Here is a 19,217-nt window from a genome sequence, read left to right as displayed (position 1 = left end):
ATAATGTTTTTTAAAATATATTTTTTTATTTTTTTAAAATTTATTTTTAATATTAAAAAAAAATCTAAAAACATAAAAAAAATTCAGAATAAACACGCTCTAATTTTTTGTTGTGACCCTTCCATAAGTCTAATGCAGAAAACTTGAGAGAAATACAGGATTGGTTGAGTCGCCTAGCTACCAGACAAATGGAAGTGATGAGAGACCCATATAGATAATATACCCACTTGCTAGAACATCTACAGCATAATCATGAGCTTTCAAGATAACAATAATTCATGATTTTGCTAAGGTTAAATGTGAATTTGTTCTCAAGCAACTGTACAGGCTAGGTTGCCCAGCAGCTGCATGAACCTCTTGAAGCAACTTGTCATCACAATCCAATTGCTCTAAATTATTAACGAGTTTGACCACATTATAACTTTTGCGTTATGATTTAAAACAATTAAATTAAAAAAAAACATTAATTATAGTTTTTTTTAACAAGAGTTTTTAATATAGCCCATTAAAATTATACTTTGTGTTGATTAACTAAACAATTTAATGTAGTTGAAATAAAATAAAGACCACAATCACACAGCGCCATAAAAACAAACATTCGGATATGGAACAAGCTATTTTTAAGGGAGATAGAATGAACCAGTAGCAGAGGATGTTTCGGTTGCTAATAGGGCTATTTCTGGTACAGTCAAGTTGTGCCAGAAATGGACCTATTTTGATTGCCAATAGATGAACAAGGGGTCTCCCTGAGCAAACCATAAAAGATTAAACTTGCACAAACATCTCAACAAAAATCAGACCTATTCTCAGTCACTACTTACAAACAGCATATATACTGATTGACCAGAACAGGAAGTTCTCAAAGAGCATCTGACATAAGAACTTGTGTTCCTGCACATAACATAGCATGTGCTGCTAATTTTGCAGATTTTTCTAACAATTTGCAGCATTGCAAATTGAATTGGGTAACATTTTAACAAGACAAAAAGGATTCTTTCTGATGATAAACCCGCATTGTGATAGATATTCAAATCACTGCTCGAACTGAGTTAGGTCAATCTCCTATTTGAAACACGAAGAGATCCCTGAATGCCCTTTTCCCATACTAGATCTTTCCGGCTTTAGGAGGCTGTTTGAGTGCAGACAAGGAAAGGAGATCAGAGTGTTTCAACTTCCAAACACGGAAGCTCAGATATTGACAAGGGGAAAATGGGAGAAAAAAACATCAATTATAACATGAACATACCTTCTTAAGGGTCAACTTTGAACTGCTTGCTGGTAGAATTGGCTTTAATATCTCAAAGGAACACACTAAAGATTCATCAACACTTAGGAGAGCACCTGCATTGTCAAACTCCCCACCATAGTTTGGAGCTGAGAATATTGTTACTAATCTTCGTTTGGAAAAAAACTCGTATCCATCCTCCACCACCTGGAACATAGATGAAAAATCTTCATCTGTTATCAATGCAGAAGTTCTGGGCCATACAGAAAAGGATGCTAACTACATAGGAGTTTCAGTTTATATATTTTGGTGAGTTTCAGATTATCATGATAGTTTTGCACATTTTCACTATCTCTAGATAAAATAGTTAAACTGAAGCAAAAGCTTTTTGCAATACCCTAAAACATGACCCAACACATTCCAATTACAAGGCTTCAACTTGGCTATATGCTAGGAGAAAGAGCATGGAAGCTGATAAAAGCTGCTTGTTCACTTCGCAATTTTTAATGGGTATTAAGCTTGCTTAAACAGAGTTGGCTCACCTGATGACCTCGGCAAATGAGATCCAAGTCATTTTTATTCAAAAACTCAGCAACTTTATCAGGTCCAAAGGTCCATGAAACACCTCGATCACTATCAGCCCAACCCTCAACCCTAGCATCAGGATCAGACCAAAGCAGATCACAAAGGAGACCACCATCAGGGATTTCGGTAGGTCTTTGAATTTCCTTTATCTGACCCAAATGTTCCAACTCTGGAGAGAGGCCTCCATGCATGCAAAGTATCTTCTCATCAATCAATGCGGCAACAGGCAAACAATTGAAGCAGTCGGTAAATATTTTCCATAGCCTAACATTAAATCTCCGTTTACACTCGTCATAAAACCCATATATCCTGTTGATCTTCGCATCCTCATGGTTACCTCTCAAGAGGTAAATTTTGTCGGGATATCTGATTTTGTAGGCCAGAAGCAGACATATAGTCTCCAAACTTTGCCTCCCTCTATCAACATAATCCCCAAGGAAGAGATAGTTTGCTGTAGGAGGGTAGCCACCATATTCAAACAGCCTCAGGAGGTCTTGATATTGCCCATGTATGTCACCTGTAAAAAGACAACAATTAGATAAGCAAGGGGCGAAAGAGGAGGCAAAGAATGACTACAGTACTTTGCTGCATTGTAAAGTATAACTTGTTCCAGTTCGCTTGAGCCAGGGAAGAGGTATTTTCAAAAATATTCAACAGCCAAATTGCTAACGTGAGTTTCACATAGTTTATAGGGAACAAGTGAAGAACTTGATAACTTACTCCCACAGCACGTGTCCTTTCAAATTTAAGAGACAGTTCCTACCTAATTCTGATTCTAAGGCCCTGCTATTTCTGTTGGTTTTATTTTTTCCGGACCTGTGCGCGGGTTATTGCAAAATAAAGACTCGAACTCAACCAAATGAGCAAGAAGCCAATTTGACCTAACCAAAGCTCAACAACCATTCAGAATGTTGGAATTTTTATCATTTTTTTATAATTTGGTAGTCAGGAAGAACGGATTATCCTATTCAAAGGAAGTGCAGCTACCAAATAGAGGAAGTGTAGCTACCAAATAGGCCATGCTTCAACCAATCAATGTTGGATTTGGTGGATGGAACTGAGCTTTTGCCTCATGTCTCTCCCTGAAGAAACACATGACTTGCAACGACATAGATGTCCTCCAACACAAATCCATTAAATAGAATAAAAAACCAATCCTTCCACATCAAACATTACAAATCCTTCAACAATTGAAATACAATTAAGACAAGATCAACCAATCAAATCAAGCCATACTTAATTTATCAAGTGATCCATGTCTGTAGATAAGCTGAAAATTAATCCCTTATGCTTAAAATCATTCAAAACAGTCTTCTCCAACAATTTCACACAATCATATTGCATGAAAAACATAAACACACAGCATCAAACAGGATGAAAGTCGATTTATCATTATCAAGAGAGGAGAAGAGAGAGTGCTAACCACAGATGCGAATGGGAGCTTTAATCTCGAGGAGAATAGGCTGAGAAAGGAAGATTTGGCGAGCATTAACACATAATTGACGGATCTCTCCTTCAGATAACTGCACTTGCTTTCCTCCTTTCCCTTCTAACAACCTCCTTATTATATCATCCAATACTGCCTTATCCATCATCCCTTCCATCGTCATCATCATCATCTTCTTCCAAAACCCAATCCTTTATTTCTTATAAAGAATCAAAATTTAAGTTCTTAGACAAGAAGATAAAAGACCCCAGATGGATTTTGGTGCTGAAGCAGTGAAATAAAGGATCCGAATGAAGAATTTATACAAAAACAGAAAGGGTTGGCTTTGAGAGAGAGAAATAAAAAAAGAAAGAAAAGATTCAATCTTTTTCTCTCTTGTCTTTAGAAGCAAATAAATTAAGGAGTGAAGAAGGTTAAAAAAGGAGAGAGAGGTGAGAAAATATTAGATCAAGAGAGAAGCAAATAGTGATGGATATGGGCTGTCAATCTAAAGAAGAAACAAGCTATTTTTTTTCAATGCCAACTGCCAAGAAGATTCACAATAACTCGATAAGGAAGGTTGAAACCTTCAAAGGTGAGGTAGAGAGAGAGTGAGAGATTTCATCAGAGGACAAAAACCGCGTACTTTGAAAAGTCAGTTGATACGTGAAATCCTGTCTCTTGATTGAGAGATTGGTCTACCACTCTCCCACACACACACATTCTTACATAGAGATATTTTGATGCTACTCCTGTTTTCTGATGTCTGTTTTTCTTATTGTCGTGGTGTGATCTTTCTTTTCCAATGGGGTATCTAATTAGTTTCATGGTTTTCCTAACTTTTTCGAAAGGTTATCTGGATGTTTGTCGCGTTGTAAGAGGGTGTTTAGGAGTGTGGTAACTGTTGTTTTTCAAATAGCTTTTCGTGCCGAAAAATATGCCAATAATGTTTTTTTATTTTTTAAAAATTATTTTTGATATCAGCACATCAAAACGATCCAGAAAGTACAAACCGAACTCAATTTTAGCAAAAAAAAATAATTTGAAATTGTGCAAAAAGCCGTTTGGACCGCAGTACCAAACGGCCCCTAAAAGTTATTTTTTATTTAAAAATATATTTAAATAATATTTTTTTATATTAATACATTAAAATTAAAATGATGTAAAAATATAAAAATAAATTTAATTTTTTAAAAAATACTTTTAAAATATAAAAATAAACGAACTCATTATTTAACACTGTAATTAAATATATTATTACAATTTTAAATTTTATTTAATTTTCATTGTTTAAAACTACTTTTCAACTTAAATTGTAGTAGATACTTGGGTTTAAAAAATATATATAATTTATAATTTTTTTAGATTTATTTTTTAAAATTATGATTGCAAAAACTAATTCAATGTTAAATACATACTTAAATTTTTAGGAGAAAAATATATATGGAATATTTATTTAAAGATTTGATGAAAACAACTTAGTATTGGTATTAAAAAAAAATTAGAACCAAGATATCTTTATTATTAAGAAATTTTGTTTTGAAATAATGATTGATAAGAGAGTCAAGGCATTTGTATTTTATAGTCAAAGATTAAATTTTTAAATTTATAAAAGATAAATATATGTGAAAGTATTTGTTAAAGATGTTTTTATTGTTGAAGAACAAAGGTTAAGGCAAAAAAGGCTAGAATGACAGGATTATTAAATAAAATTTGGAAAGATTAATTCACTTGAGTAATTGTCAATATTCTATGTTAATCATTGAGGTATAAAAGGTTAATGATACAATTCATTGAGTTATTTTTTTATATTAAAGAAGACAATATGTCAAATTATTAAAAGAATATTAATTATTTTAGATCTAATTATTGATAAAAAAAATTATTTGAGTTAAGAAAAATACAAGTGAACAATTTATAGAATGATTTAAGTTTATCATGTATTAATTTTTCATATGTATATTTTTTTTAATTTTAATGCATATTATCTAAATAAAAAAATAATGTATTTTCTCTTATATAAATGATTTCAATATATATCAGATAAAAAACTGGTAAATCCATTTATTAGATCACATGAGAAACCACTTATTAGTGCTAAAAACCTCCTATTTAAGGGGACTAATTTAAAAATTTTAAGATACATAATTGAATAATTTATATAAATATAGACACCGAAACAAGCTATAAGAGAGGGAACTGCTATAAGAGAGGGAACTAGGGACATGTGGTCACCATCCTCCTAGATATTGGAAACACATTGCAAATCATATTTCTTAAAAATTTAATTTTTTTTATTTAAATGTAATTTTTTTTTTATTTTTTTAAATTGTTTTGATGTGTTGTTGTCAAAAATATTTTTTAAAAAAAAAAAAAATATTATTTTAATATATTTTTTTTAAAAAAATACTTTAAAAAATAATCACCATCACACTCCCAAATATTTTTTAAAACATATACAGTGTAGTGTGGTGCAATTGTGTTACACAATACGCAAGATATAATATCCGATGCATCTTGTAAACAAATCAACTTTAACTCCCTAAATTTTGAGGTTATAATTCAATAAAAAATTAGTAAGATATTTTTTTTAATACATCAATATATTTCTTTGACATTTACTATGTCATTAGTATATAAAATTTTGATTTTTTTTCAAATTAATTTTTCTTAGTATTATTATATCATTTTGATTTGATGTGATAATATAATTTTTTTTTAAAAAAAATTATTGTAATATATTTTCAAGTTTAAAAATATTTTAAAAAAACAATCAATATACTAAACAGTTTTTTTTTGTCTTCTCTAATGACATTATTAATTTTCCAAATTCCATCACCATTCCAGAAATTAAGATGCCATGATCAAACCCTTCTCCAGTGATTAATCATGAGAGATGAATTTTGGGTTTCATTTCTTTCTTTTTTTCTTTTTTTTTTCTTTTACAAAATGTTAGATTTCCAAATAAATCATTCTTCCAAACACAGTTACTAAAACTACATCGGCTAGATGAGTCACCATGAGAACTAGCTGAAGCGCCCTTATGCGGGTTGGGTTATAAAAAAAAAAAATCAAATTAAAATCGACCGGCTTTGACTTCATTGATCTGAGTGAACCCAAAATCTATTTTTTTTTTAAATAATTATTAAAAATTATTCATTATAATCAACCTGATCAACAAGCCACTTATGCCTTGAGCTGAGTTTAATATTTTTGCTTTGAAAGAAAAAATTAACTGGAAATAAAATTCTTTGTGTGCTCCAAAATTTTGCATTGGAAGAAGTCTTTTCCATAATCACGATGAGATCTTGTATTTCAAACTCAAATCTCAAAAGCAGAAGAAAAAGGAAAGCACCATAGCCTTTACTCGAAAGGCTATGAAGTCAGAATTGAAGCCAGTCTCCCAGAAGCAATTATTAAAATGATGAAACTGTAAGAACACAAAACAGACCAAAAGCATTTACATCGTGTGAACACAAGACCCAGATGCGAAGACAAATTTTCTCCTCTTTCGATGATGTTTGACGTCAAAAGTTACTATTTTACGCACTGTAAGAACACCCCCCCTTTTTATTATTTCTTTTTGTCAAATATATTTTTAATAATATTTTAAAAATCAACTGCACAAATGCTTGGTTGGTGTAAAGATGACTGTGTATCCACAATTTGGTAGCCCAGCAATAGATGATAAAAGGTTGGGACACATCTATGATCTACAATATTGAAGGGTCGCCCTTTTCTTGGTGCAGTGAATTGATCACTGATCTTATAAATCTCCCTTCTACCAATGAAATCACAAGTCTAACAGTAATATCCAACATCAGATTTATTTTTTATTATTGTTCTATGATTTTAGGTGTTTCTAGGTTAGCTTTCGAGGGCCAATGCAGTTTGGCCATGCATGAAGCATCTCTGTATGTGGCCAACCGCGTTTCAAACTGCGGTTGGCCAGAAAAAGGGTTGGCCATATATATTAGACAGACACAGTTGAAGACCACGTTTCTTGTGATCTTTTCTAAGAACCAAACCGAATCAAATGGCAGCCTGAATTATTGATGTCCAATATCAGTGGTCTAAAAGCTGAGGGTGAAATCATGGCATCAGAATAAAGAAATGGAGACTGAGGAAGGCACGATTTAGAAGCCATCATGTCAGAAGGAAAAGGTCATGTGAACTGAAACTCTAGGAAATTGTACATTTATGAACTCAGCAAAAAGCATGGTCTGAAATCGGGAGTGGATGTTGACTGCACACCCCTTTTTAGACAAGTAATCAACAAAGTGATTTCCTTTACAATGAGTGTTTTCTACCATGGAAAACCAGGGAAATTTCCAGTGATTTTCAGCCTCAGCAACAACCATCAATGCCAAATTGCCAATATTAACGTCTTTTCTGTTGTGTGTGACTCTGTGCAAACATGAACACAAGGACTGAGATATAACCCTCAGATTTCATCAACTTTTAAAATGAATTGTGACGAACATAGAAGCTTCTGATGATCACTCAACTCGTCAAAACTCTTCTGATAACAAAATACAGTCAGGCACAGCCACAGAGATGGATTATTATATCAGGCAACATGCAGCGAGGACCATTAAGCTTAATTGTGAGACTTCCCTGTCTACTGCGAACGGACTCAACTAGCACAGCCATATTATCAGTCTCTCTCTACAATGGACAGCAAGGTTGCACTTCACTGAAGTAAAATTTCTGGGATTATGAAAGGAAGCACGGATTGTGATTTCAAATGATGATATCGAACATCATAAGATGTCACTTCTTCACCTGGCAATATACTGCAATTCACCATGTTAGACATTCAACTTTTTTATAGAATCCGCACAATTCAAAAGCTTTTGGTTTAAATGGGGAAAGAAAGGAGGATTGGCAGGTGTGCATGGAGACGACTGTAATCTATATAGCAAGGAGGATTGGCACTGTGCACCAAGAAAATTTAGACGAGGGCTTTTCAGTTGCAGTTCATTTGGAGTACTCGATTCCGAGACAATCTGAATATAAGATTCCAATCAAGCAATCCAAACCGAATGTTCAATGCCATAGAGCAACATGTATTTTGCCTACATGCAGATATGAAGAAATTGCATGGATTACAAGTTCTTGCAGCATAAACTAGTTTGCTATATTGTCAGGCAAGAACACACTCCAATTATAAAAGTAGCGAGGATCTGTTGACTATTACAGACCTATATCCAAAAGCTACAGAAAAAGAGAGCAAACAAGAATGCACAACTTCGACTATGAGGAGTTGCCGGCTTAACCGGGGGATGCATGGTACTTCTCGATCATGTCTCCGAGGGACAGTTGAACGAGGGACGATGACACAATGCTAATAACATATTTTATAACCCTGAATCTTTGTAACAGCAGTGTTTCTTGGATCAGACTGCATCAAAAGCAAGCAGGAAAAGGCAGGAAGAGAACCTAACTATACTCACACAAAACAGCCATTAGCGGACAGAAGAAAGAGGAACTTCTCAAATTCTTTCTGAGCAAATCAAAGACTATCATTGGCTTATCCATTCTGACAATGACTTATCTCAGGTTCTCTTCTGGTTTAGCACAAAAGAAATGGAAAGCTACATTTTTTAACAGAAAGCAAAGAAAAGGCAAATCCTCACTCGGAACCGACCCAAGACATAATCTATCCCGGCCTTGCCAAGACAATGGCATAGATATGCATGCACAGATGCGCACATAAACTGACACTCACAATTCAGTAGCAGATTCAAATTAATACCATTAAAACACTTTAATAACTTCCCACTCAATCTCTTCACAATCACTTAAAAAGAAAATGTAGGAAAAACCATTCCATCAACAACACTGGCAATGAAAAACAGTAAAGGCAATCATCTGATCATACAAATTAGGACTAGAATTATTACAACATCATAAGCGCAGGTATTATCAGTTAATGCCAGCCAAATAATGTTATTATTCCAATTCAAGCACGCCACTCCCTTTTGTTCCATGCTCCTTGAATTGGCCAATTAATACCTGTTTTCTAACTAAAAAATGACAGCTCGGAGGACGATTTATGGAAACAACTAGGTCTGATATGACCAATAAATAACAAATAAAACAACCTTGGTACATTGCTATCCCCAATTCTCAAGGGTTAAGAAAAACTCATCAATGACTACATTAATTCTGTGAATTTTTACTCTTCAGATATCATCAAATTCCATATTATCACAAAAAAACCCAGCTAGTTCCGGGTTTAGTACAGGGTTAAACATCCTCATTGCAGATCCAATGACACCAGCCTCTTTTCAAAGCAACTAAAGGAAGTTTCATTGAGATGAAGGCACAAATTCAATGAATTCCTTAACCGAAAAAAAAATCTCACAATTGTTTCTACACAGATCTGTTTCTAATCACACAAACATGGCCTTTAATACCAAAGTGAGCTGCAATAAAGGGCATAATCCTACGATAGAGCACGCAAAAAAGAGAATTTGTAGACAAATTAAGAAAATAATTACGGCCCAGTTCATTAAGTCCCAATTAAATGAGAGTATAAAAAACACAATAGAACAATTCAATGATTGAAATATACAGATCTTTCTAAGAAGAAGATACAAAAGGGTTTGATCTAATCTTGCTTACTTTCCTTTTAGCACCACCACAATTCAAGCCACAACCGCATTGAGGACACTCTTCAAAATTATCAATAGGAAAACCAGCACCAGCAATCCCAACAGAGAATTCAAGATCATCACCGTTTCTTAAAACCTCAATAATATCAACCCACATAAAAAACACCTTCACACTCACACCTTCCAACCTTGAGAGTCTCCCTTGTAATATATAACCATTGACGCTTGACTTGTACCTTAACTGGTATGATCCTTCAAGAGAAAAACTGCAAGAACCATTCAAGAAAGCAGAGAATCTACCTGTTGTGGTGTCAAGAGAATAGCCGACAACTCCTTTAGGAAGCAGTCCTTTAGGGAAGTTGTAGTCTCCCAACATTTCATAGGCTGTTGGTTTTTGATCAAGAAAACTTGTTTCTTGGGATGAAGATGATGACGGTAAAGAATGTGAGAATATGAGAATGAGGCAAAGAGTTGTGAATGATGACGCCATCTTTCCTTGGAGTTCTTCTTGGTTGGTTGTTTTGCGTTGTTTAAAAGAGGGTTTGTTTATGGGAAGAAGACCTTATGAATGCCTGTTAAAGGCATAGCTTAGGTGGCAACTGTCTTTTAATGTGACTTTTGAAAAAGTAATGTCTTTTTTGGAAGATTTGCAGTGGAATTCATGTAAAATCAACCCCTGGAATATATTACAGCTCTCGGGGGAAGATTAGTCTATACTTGTGGAGTAATTTTTATCCGTTGGGCTATGAACCTTCTACCCAGCACCATCGGATCATTAAGGTTGACTTCCTTCCTTGCTTAATAGACGTGTTTTGCAGTCTAGCTCTCTTTTGCCTCAACTCTCGAGGGCCCATCTTTGCTCAAGCTACCCGAGCCAAATCCTATTTTTAACAGAATAATCTTATATATTGCAATATGCAGTATTTCATTACAGAGTAATATATTATGCTGCATTTCATAGCATAAACAGTGTGGCGGGCACAAAAAGTCTCAAAACCCTGATCTGCTGTTTTTATGAAACAGAGTCGCAAGCAGGGATAAGGGACTCATTTTGCAATCCATCCTCCAAATTATCTGATGCTTCCTTCAATGGCTCGTATCTGTGATATATCCCATATAGAATCAACTGGGCTATCCCAAGAAGTAATCCAATCCCATTTGGTATCTATACACACACAGAATCAGTCCCCTTTCTAATAGTCAACGGATGTTCAATGCTTGGAAATGTAAACAAATAGTGATGAGAAGAATTGAGCTTACTCCAACAAGAATGTCTTTTGCAAGCAGTGCGTAGAGAGTCCAGAAGCCTCCATTTAGTAGAATGGCAAAAGAGAGAAGGAATGGCATGAATTCTACACTCTTTGTTGTTATGACTGTTTTCTGCTTTAGTACATTCCAAGAAAACCAAGCATTCTTAGACACTGAATAGCTGAAAACAATTTTTGTTCTGGACCAAAAGCACATTAGTTGTTAAGTGCCTGTCTGGGAACACAGGTGCAACCCGCATTTCTAAACCAAAGACATCAAAATGATGTGTTTTAATTGGAAACGTAGGTTCCACTGCAAGTACAATTGTGTTCCCGGACGCAGCTTAAGTTGTAACTACTTAATACTTGCAACATAAAAAAAAAAAAAGATACGAGAATACATCTCTCTCCTATATTGTAAGTATCTAACAGTTACACTTTGGGCACCGTACAAATTTATGGATCTTGGTATAGTTAATTTTTCTAATTTTCTTACCATAGCCGCAAGAGGCGAAGCATAAACAAGCATACCGGAGCAATCACAGATGAAGCCAACAACAACGATTCGTACATCTCCTTGAAACATAAAATGAGTGAACGAGATTGCTGCTGCAGCAAATCCCACATCCAAAAGTCCAACTAGCAAGGCGGTCTTGGCCTAATTGTGAACATCATATAGATACATCACAGGATCAAGAGAACATAAAAATTGTGTTTAGTTATTGTCATAATACAGAGAGGATGAAAACTTGTTTTGTTTGAGACGGAGATATAAAAATAAAAGTTTATGAGATAATTTTGTAGTGAATTTTTGTTATTCTAAATAGAAAACACAGAGAGACACTTCTCATCTATCCCAACTATCTCTGTTTTTATCTGAGTCGAAACCGTAATCAAACGCTATAAAGAGATGATTTTTGAACGACAAAAACATGTGTGTGTTCATTCGTTGAAACAAAACAAAACAAAACTCACTCTCATTCTTGGAGATATGAACACCAGAAATATCAGAATGTAAACAATCTGAGTTACAGCACCGAAACCATTGATGGTGGCGATGAGGAAGCTATCAGGCTTGGTGATTCCATAGTAAATCCACAGGATAGCATTCATTAATGTGCAGATATAAGGAATGCTTGAAAAATCCTCTGTCGATCTGTTCTTTACGATTCTCCAAAAAGTTTTCCTGGGAAATATTACATCTCAATATCTTACTGTCAAGCATCACAAATTTACAAAACAATCTTGATTTGCTTACTTACAAGGGAGAAAGGTAGGCCAGACTTGAAATGATGTTGCCTGCAAACATATAATTTAAGTACTTAGCATGAATCCAGAAGATATCCCTGTAAATGCCAGAAATAGATAGAAGATCCTTTCACCATTCTACGCAGAGAAATCCAGGGGTCATTACCTAGTACCCCAACAATGAAAATTGTGTTCGCCATGGAGAAGTACAGTCTCCAAGTATTGCATGCATAAAATGAATCCCAGAGAGTGATTTAAAAAGAGACTCGGATATTAGAGGTTAAATTGTCTTGTGTGTAGCCATTGTTGTTTTTTCCTAGCATCGTCAGCCTCGCCTACAATCAAACATCACCTTGATCAGGTGGAGATATTTTCATTGAATGAAAAGAAAAGAAAGGATAGAATTGACCCCAAAACCACCGATTATCTCAATTGAGTCTCCCATGATATCTATTTAAGTTTTAAGAACAAATTCATCGGGAGATTATAAGCTCGAAAAGTAGATAATACCTCTTTAGATGTTGCTTATGTAACGGATTTTGGCCACCATTATCATTGACATCGCCGGTGAACTCAAACCTCTCGACTAAGAGAGCTATGATGATATCAACATCTCATATTCTAAATAAATGTAGGACTCAACTGGAACAATTGATAGTTGAGGGACCCAATTGGAACATGTATGATAGTATGCGGCAAATTTGTCCTTTCCTTCCCCAAAAATTACATTTCCTATTCTATTATATATATAAAAATTTATCTGGAATCTTCTTCTTGTAATGCAATGGAAAGAAAAACTCATTAATTTTTATAAAATCATATTATAGAGATTTTGTAGGTAAATTAAAAATCGAGACAGGATCCAATCACTAGTATGAAAAGGATAGTTATCTCGGCAGCCATGCCGTTGACCGATTGGTTGCTATTGTTGACTTGTTGATGAAACAGAGTTTGCCCAGCGAAGTTATCTGGTTTCTTTTCTCGATGTCAGGTCTTTTTCTATCCAATCTAAATCAGCGGTTCTTGGAGCCTTGATTCCTTGAAATAGTAGTTGTCAGACCCAGAACTTGAAGAATTTACAAAATCTGATTTGAATTTACAAAAATTTGATTTTAACTTGATTATCTTTTAACCTAGATTTTTTTTTAAAAAAAACATACATTAGCCTCCGCATCTTATCTGACAACTACGCTGCAGATTGCTCATGTCATGGTCATTAGGCAGTGGCTGAGCCACCGGAACCCTCGTGCCTGTCAGGCATCTTGGGTTTCAGTGGTCCTTTGGCTGCACTCTCATTCTTGGTAGGTTTACAGGCCTTTGGCTGAAGTAACTGATGTGACTGTGGGTCATGGTTGGTGCTGGCTCCATGCTTAGCCTAGTGGTGGTGTTATCTGTCTGCTTTACGGGGAAGAAAACAGAGACATGGATCTTTTTTTCTACTATAAATTTGTCTATATTAAGTTTTTGTTGCTTTGTGGAGTACTTGATAGAAGCGTTAGCAGCTGGGACTCGAGGAAATATTTCAGGGGGCCAAAGCTTGCGATTCAGAAAAGCTTTTATCTCTGCGTTCTCGAGACAAAAAGACTGACTTCGTGTTCTTCAAGTTCATGGTTCGTGGAAGGAAAGGAGGCTGAAGCCTGTACTGGGCAGTCCTCTTCATTTGAAGTTACAAATAGGGTAATTCTGCTCGGAGTTTTTTTTTGTGGTACTTTAGCATGGTAATTTTTTTTAATTATAAAATAACACATTTTAAAGAGTTTTGCAAAATTTCTGGAGATGAGATTTAGGTCGTGTTTGGTAGTGTGGTAGTGGTTGCTTTTCAAATAACTTTTCGTGCCGAAATGCATGTCAATGATGTTTTTTTATTTTTTTAAAAATCATTTTTGATATCAGCACATCAAAAGGATCCAAAAAGTACAAACCGCACTCAATTTTAGCAAAAAAAAATAAATTTCAAAATTGATGGAAACACGGTTTGCATCGCGTTCCCAAATGTGCTCTAGGTGAGAGGAGAGAGAGAAAAAAGAAAAATAAATAAATTTTGGAAACACTAAGATTTCAATAAAAACAACACTAGTACTATTAGTAAAATATCAATAAAACGAATTTAACGATATTAAAAATAAATTGATTAATAATGATTAGAATGAACTACATAAACTATCTAAAGATAAAAGAACCTCAATATTTTTGAACAACTCATGTGATCTACTTCATTTACCGTTTGTAATATTTTTGATATTATTGGATTTATGATTGGAGTTTTGATGAAAATCTAAGGCTTTTTTCTCTTTATTTTTATTAAATTTTATGATGAGTAATTTTACAATTTAAAAGAGTTATATATAATAATTGCGTAAATCTAAATGTTTTTTTTTTTACTTTGTTATTATTATTATTTTACTATGCTAAAATAAAAAAAACCTCATTCAGTTTGTCGAGTACAGATTGCAGGACCCCCCAGTTCTGCAAAAAGCTGTGGAAAGTTCCTAGAAAACGGTACTTAAATTGATGTTTGTTCCCTGCTGTGATGTCTTTTGCACTGAAAGCTTTGCATCTTGTTTGTGTTGAAACGCTGCCGTGGTGAAACTTTATCTTTGAATTTTTTTTTAAAATATTTTTTATTTTTTTTAAATATATTTTTTAATATTAATACATCAAAATATTAAAAAAATAATAATTTAAAATAAAAAATAAAAGAAATTTCAATTTGTTTTAAAATTTTACGACACAAAAATAAAGAGACATTTGCTGCGTGGTGCCCTTTGATGTAAACTGTGTTTCACGCGTAGAAACATTGTTTTTTGTGTTTTTTTGATTCGAAACACATTTTGCACGCACCCCATTGCCAAACGGGTTAAAGTCCAAGGATATCTCAGATTCTCAGCTCGGTCCAAGCGTCCAAGTCTTTATCTGCTTCCAAGTTCCAAAGTTACTCTTTCACCTCCTAAAACGGGTCTGTAAAACCTCCCTCCGTCTCTCTTCACTCTCCCCTAATTTTGCTTTCTTCACATCTCCACTTTGCTTTTGCAGTAAGAGGCGCCTTTTAATGCTGCACTGCATTTGCCCGCATCTATGCCTGTCTTCTTCATCTAGCTGATTTCCTTCCTGCGTTGTTCCAGGTCAAGAACCTTCTCTCTTCCTTCTCTTTTCTTTAATAATATTCAGCATTGTTAGAAAGATTACTGATTTCCCATGTTAATTGTCTGTAAGTTTTGTTCAGTTAAGGATTGGAAATGAAATGGGAATTTCTTTTTCTTTATAAAAAAACAAGAATTGTAATCATACAAGAAATGGGGTGGGCTGTTTTTTGTTCGGGCAACATTATGTTGTTATTGTAGTAGATTTGATTTCATGTAAATTGAATGCTTATTTGGATTGAATCGGAAAGAGAATGGTGTTAACGACTCTAAGTGAAGCATATTTTGATGGAGTTTACGGATTGTTTCTTGCAGTAGGAAGAAGAAAGGTGCAAAGTGAATTATGGTTAATAATACAAAGACTTCGAAGATTTGTATAGTGCCTAGCTTTGTAGGTGATTGCCAAGAAATCAAGGAGTTGGCAGAGGTTTCAGGTGCTGTGAATTCCGAGGTTCAGCAAGCTTATGAGTCACATAGTACAGCAACCTCATTGGGGTTGGATTCGGATTCGGGTTGGGGCCAGCGTTACAAGCTCGGTCCATGTTTTAATTCACCGTCTGTAGAAGAAGATAACAAACCTGTGGCTGCAAGGTTGTCTAAATATTACCCTTCTGAGAAATCTAAAATTCTGGTGCAGAATCACTCAAGTTTGGTTTCGTGGCATAGTTGGTGCAAAAATTCCAGCCCGATTGTTGGATGGCATATGCCAGATGAAAGTTACTGTAATTGGGTAAAGAAGTTGGAAAAGAGACTTGGACAGAAATGGCGAGACCTCAGAATCTACGAAACCATCATGCTGTCAACACGTCTCATTTCCTTTGATGGTCCTCTCATGTCTGCTCTCATGTGTTTTTGGGACAAAAGTTGCAACGCTTTCCTCCTTCCTGAAGGTCTGATGGGCATAACAATGGAGGACGTGGTTGCAATCACCAGTTGTTCTCCAGTTGGCATTGAGTTATCTACATTAGGGACTGACCTGCCAGACGCGAAGAAAACTTATCAAGGGATTGGTGTATCAAGTTATGGCAGTTTTGTGACCAGATCTATGGCTCTTAGAGATAAAGAACAAGAGGAAATGGCTTTCTACTTGTACTGGATATGCAAATTTCTTGTTTGCAATCGCTCAGTCATGGTTTTGAAGGGCTTTCAATGCGTGGCTGAAACCATCTTTCAAGCAAAGAGTCCGATAGCGCTTGCCCCCTTCTTACTTGGCCTTGCCTATAATTGCCTAGGCAACATTCTCCGATCAGATTTCAGCGAGCATGTGAGTGGGCCTCTATGGCTGGTGGTGCTATGGGCGCAGGCGTATTTTAAACCTATTGCAGCTAGGAGCATTGCTGCACAACCTCCAAGCCCAAGGCAACAACACTTTAATAGCATATACTCGTATGGGGATTACATAATTTTCAGCCAGGTGCAATGCGAGAAAACTTTTGAGGAATGTTTCATCTATTTGACTGACAGCAGAAGGAAACGCCAAGGAGAGGAGTGGAACCCATTTCTTAATAGGGAATTTGGTTCTGACTGGTTTCGTACTTTCACACTTCATCAGAAACACACTGGAGATGAAAAGGATGCGTGGAAAGCTGTTCTTGTTGCTCAGGATCTACCAGCGTATTTTAGCCCTCCTTCATTTTTTCTTGAACCTTACTCCCCAAACCAGTTTGCCAGGCAACTTGGACACCTTCAATCAGTTCCTGTCCCATTCTACCAAACTATCAACCAACCCTGGCATTCTAGGAACACTGTGGCTCCTAATGTTCTTAAGCATGCAGAGAAGGACTATTTCACCAGAAAATCCGCAATGTCGCATGTTCATCAGATTCATTGGTTCCCATCTTCAGACCATGCCTTCAATTCTTGGTGGTTATGGTGCTGGGAAAATATAGCGTCATATCTCTCCGAGGCTCGGAAACATTTTGTTTTGAAGTTTGGAAATGGTCCCAGGAAGACACGTAAGAAACGACGTGCGCGTCCTCAGAAGTTGCAAAGAGGTATCTTGCAGCTCCCCCTCTTTCAAAGTACATCTTAGAGTTCTATTTCTTGGCTGCCAGTGTTGATTTGATAATTTATGTGGAACAGTTCCAAAACGTAGAGAAAAAATGGTTTCAGCTATTTTAGAATCATCACAAGTAGTAGGAAAAGTAGGGATGGAAGAGGAAGAGGAAGAATCATTGTCATCATCATCTGATGATCTGCCTTCGAATACAGAAGGACAAGGAAAACAAGTAGAAGATGAAGAAGAAGAATCATCATCAAAAGAAGACGAAGAAGATGTTGATCTGCCTTTGACGAAGTTGCGACATCAGAAGCCCTTTGCTGATGAAGTAAACTTTTCTTTCAAACTGGTCATTTAAGTTTATGATGTAGTGACTTGGAAGCTGAATTTGAAATTTCTTTGCCTTGACAGAATGACAGGACACTAGAAGAGCATCCATCCTCTGAAGATCTTGTAAACACCGAGCATCATCAGGTACTTTCTTCTTCTTCTTCATCTTTTTCCTGAAAAAATGAATAAAAGAAGCAGCAAAAGCTTTTGATAACAATTTGAGATATAAATATCTTGAGTGTTAGCTGAGAAAGCCTTAGATTTCCGTCTTAGGCAACATTTCACTATGTTTTGTATTTGTTCAACAAGATTATCTGGCTCCTGAACACCATTGAAATTGAATTCTATGTGTTATTTCTTTCAATCCTTGCCTGATAAATGCAAGAGCACCATGGCGATCTAAGACGAACAGATGGGAATTTTTATGTCCTGATTCATTTGTAGTCCAAGATTATCCAGAACTCATAGTTCCCTGCAGCCCTGATCTGAAACTCGTTGCTTTACTCTTAGAATCTTATGCAGTTCTTTTGCAGGATGAGGTTGGAGAAAGCGACACCACTCCTCAACAGAACCATGGCGAATCTGTGAACGTTGAACAGCAAAGAAAGAAGCTTAAACAATATATGGGCATGTCAATAGAGTCCATTTTGGAGACTAATCAATTGAACAACATGGAGAGAACTGTTGACACGATCTATCATCATTCAGGTGATGCATTAGAAACCCCCATTCTGGGAGATCTGAAGAAACAACTGACTGGTCTCAAGGATAGGATCCCATCTCTTTTGTCTTCAATTAACTCTGCCGAAGCTGAACGAGAGTCTCTTTGCAAACAAAACCCTGATCTGCCAACAAAGCTGAGCCAAGTGAAACTGGCATTACAAGCTGACGAATCACAACTTTCAGAGCTCAGGAGTGAAGAAGCTAGACTTGAAGTTGAAATCCGAAAACTAATCGAGAAAAAAGAATCAGTTCTTTCTCAGAAAGCATCAGCTGCAGAGAGTGCCGAGAAGAGAAAGCAGAAAATGGAAGAGCTGAAGGATATCGAGGCAATCATCAAGAAGGCAGAGTACAGTTGTTTCCAAAAGCGGAACGAAATGAGTAAAGTAAACGCAACCATTAACGTGACATTGATGGATGCCAAAAGGGTTTTGTTCAAATGATTTGTTCCCCTTTTAGAGCTAATACATGCAGTAAATTGTGAACCTTGTAGTTCTTCTTGCCTTCTTATCATTTTTGGGAATATGAATTGCTGTGCCATCAGTCTTGACAATACAGTAGTTCCATGCAGGACCAGAAGCTGAAAATGGTGTCAAGACTTGAAAGTAATATGGTGATCAGAAATGATTATTGAGTTGCCTTCTGGATTCTGTTATTATGTTCTTGAGGTGTTGAAT

General features: G+C 35.6%; 4 protein-coding genes across 9 annotated transcripts; 1 reads left to right on the top strand and 3 right to left on the bottom strand.

The window, feature by feature from the left end:
- Positions 1 to 747: 747 nt before the first annotated feature.
- LOC118047709 (serine/threonine-protein phosphatase PP1) lies at positions 748 to 3,953 on the bottom strand. Its single transcript, XM_035057068.2, has 4 exons — positions 3,234 to 3,953; positions 1,768 to 2,327; positions 1,247 to 1,432; positions 748 to 1,129 (listed from the first exon to the last, which is right to left on the bottom strand). The coding sequence occupies exons 1-4, from the start codon at positions 3,427 to 3,429 to the stop codon at positions 1,106 to 1,108; spliced, it is 966 nt and encodes a 321-aa protein (XP_034912959.1). The 5' UTR covers positions 3,430 to 3,953; the 3' UTR covers positions 748 to 1,105.
- Positions 3,954 to 9,726: 5,773 nt separating this feature from the next.
- On the bottom strand, positions 9,727 to 10,583 carry LOC118047623 (uncharacterized protein At5g01610). The gene has a single exon (XM_073409482.1). It carries the CDS (start codon positions 10,344 to 10,346, stop codon positions 9,825 to 9,827), a length of 522 nt encoding a protein of 173 aa, XP_073265583.1. The 5' UTR covers positions 10,347 to 10,583; the 3' UTR covers positions 9,727 to 9,824.
- A 155-nt stretch (positions 10,584 to 10,738) lies between these two features.
- Positions 10,739 to 13,073, bottom strand: LOC118047711 (bidirectional sugar transporter SWEET16). Of its 5 annotated transcripts, none has more exons than XM_035057072.2 (7): positions 12,862 to 13,073; positions 12,518 to 12,686; positions 12,366 to 12,402; positions 12,079 to 12,289; positions 11,600 to 11,761; positions 11,117 to 11,239; positions 10,739 to 10,956 (listed from the first exon to the last, which is right to left on the bottom strand). In XM_035057072.2, exons 2-7 carry the CDS (start codon positions 12,549 to 12,551, stop codon positions 10,927 to 10,929), a joined length of 597 nt encoding a protein of 198 aa, XP_034912963.1. In that variant the 5' UTR covers positions 12,552 to 12,686; positions 12,862 to 13,073; the 3' UTR covers positions 10,739 to 10,926. The 5 variants fall into 5 exon arrangements, with proteins under 5 accessions (XP_034912963.1, XP_073265582.1, XP_073265581.1 ...); XM_073409481.1 differs by having other exon boundaries at positions 10,739 to 11,021; positions 12,362 to 12,402; positions 12,862 to 13,071; XM_073409480.1 differs by having other exon boundaries at positions 11,117 to 11,236; positions 12,862 to 13,068.
- A 2,004-nt stretch (positions 13,074 to 15,077) lies between these two features.
- On the top strand, positions 15,078 to 19,183 carry LOC118047701 (uncharacterized). Of its 2 annotated transcripts, XM_035057058.2 has the most exons (6): positions 15,078 to 15,307; positions 15,385 to 15,473; positions 15,807 to 17,485; positions 17,574 to 17,818; positions 17,902 to 17,964; positions 18,354 to 19,183. In XM_035057058.2, exons 3-6 carry the CDS (start codon positions 15,835 to 15,837, stop codon positions 18,981 to 18,983), a joined length of 2,589 nt encoding a protein of 862 aa, XP_034912949.1. In that variant the 5' UTR covers positions 15,078 to 15,307; positions 15,385 to 15,473; positions 15,807 to 15,834; the 3' UTR covers positions 18,984 to 19,183. The 2 variants fall into 2 exon arrangements, with proteins under 2 accessions (XP_034912949.1, XP_034912948.1); XM_035057057.2 differs by having other exon boundaries at positions 15,078 to 15,473.
- Positions 19,184 to 19,217: the final 34 nt, after the last annotated feature.

The sequence above is a fragment of the Populus alba genome, chromosome 5, assembly GCF_005239225.2.
Source record: "Populus alba chromosome 5, ASM523922v2, whole genome shotgun sequence".
Classification (NCBI taxonomy): Eukaryota; Viridiplantae; Streptophyta; class Magnoliopsida; order Malpighiales; family Salicaceae; genus Populus; species Populus alba.
The sequence above is the reverse complement of the archived record's forward strand: the minus strand, read 5'-3'. Positions and strand labels throughout refer to the sequence as shown.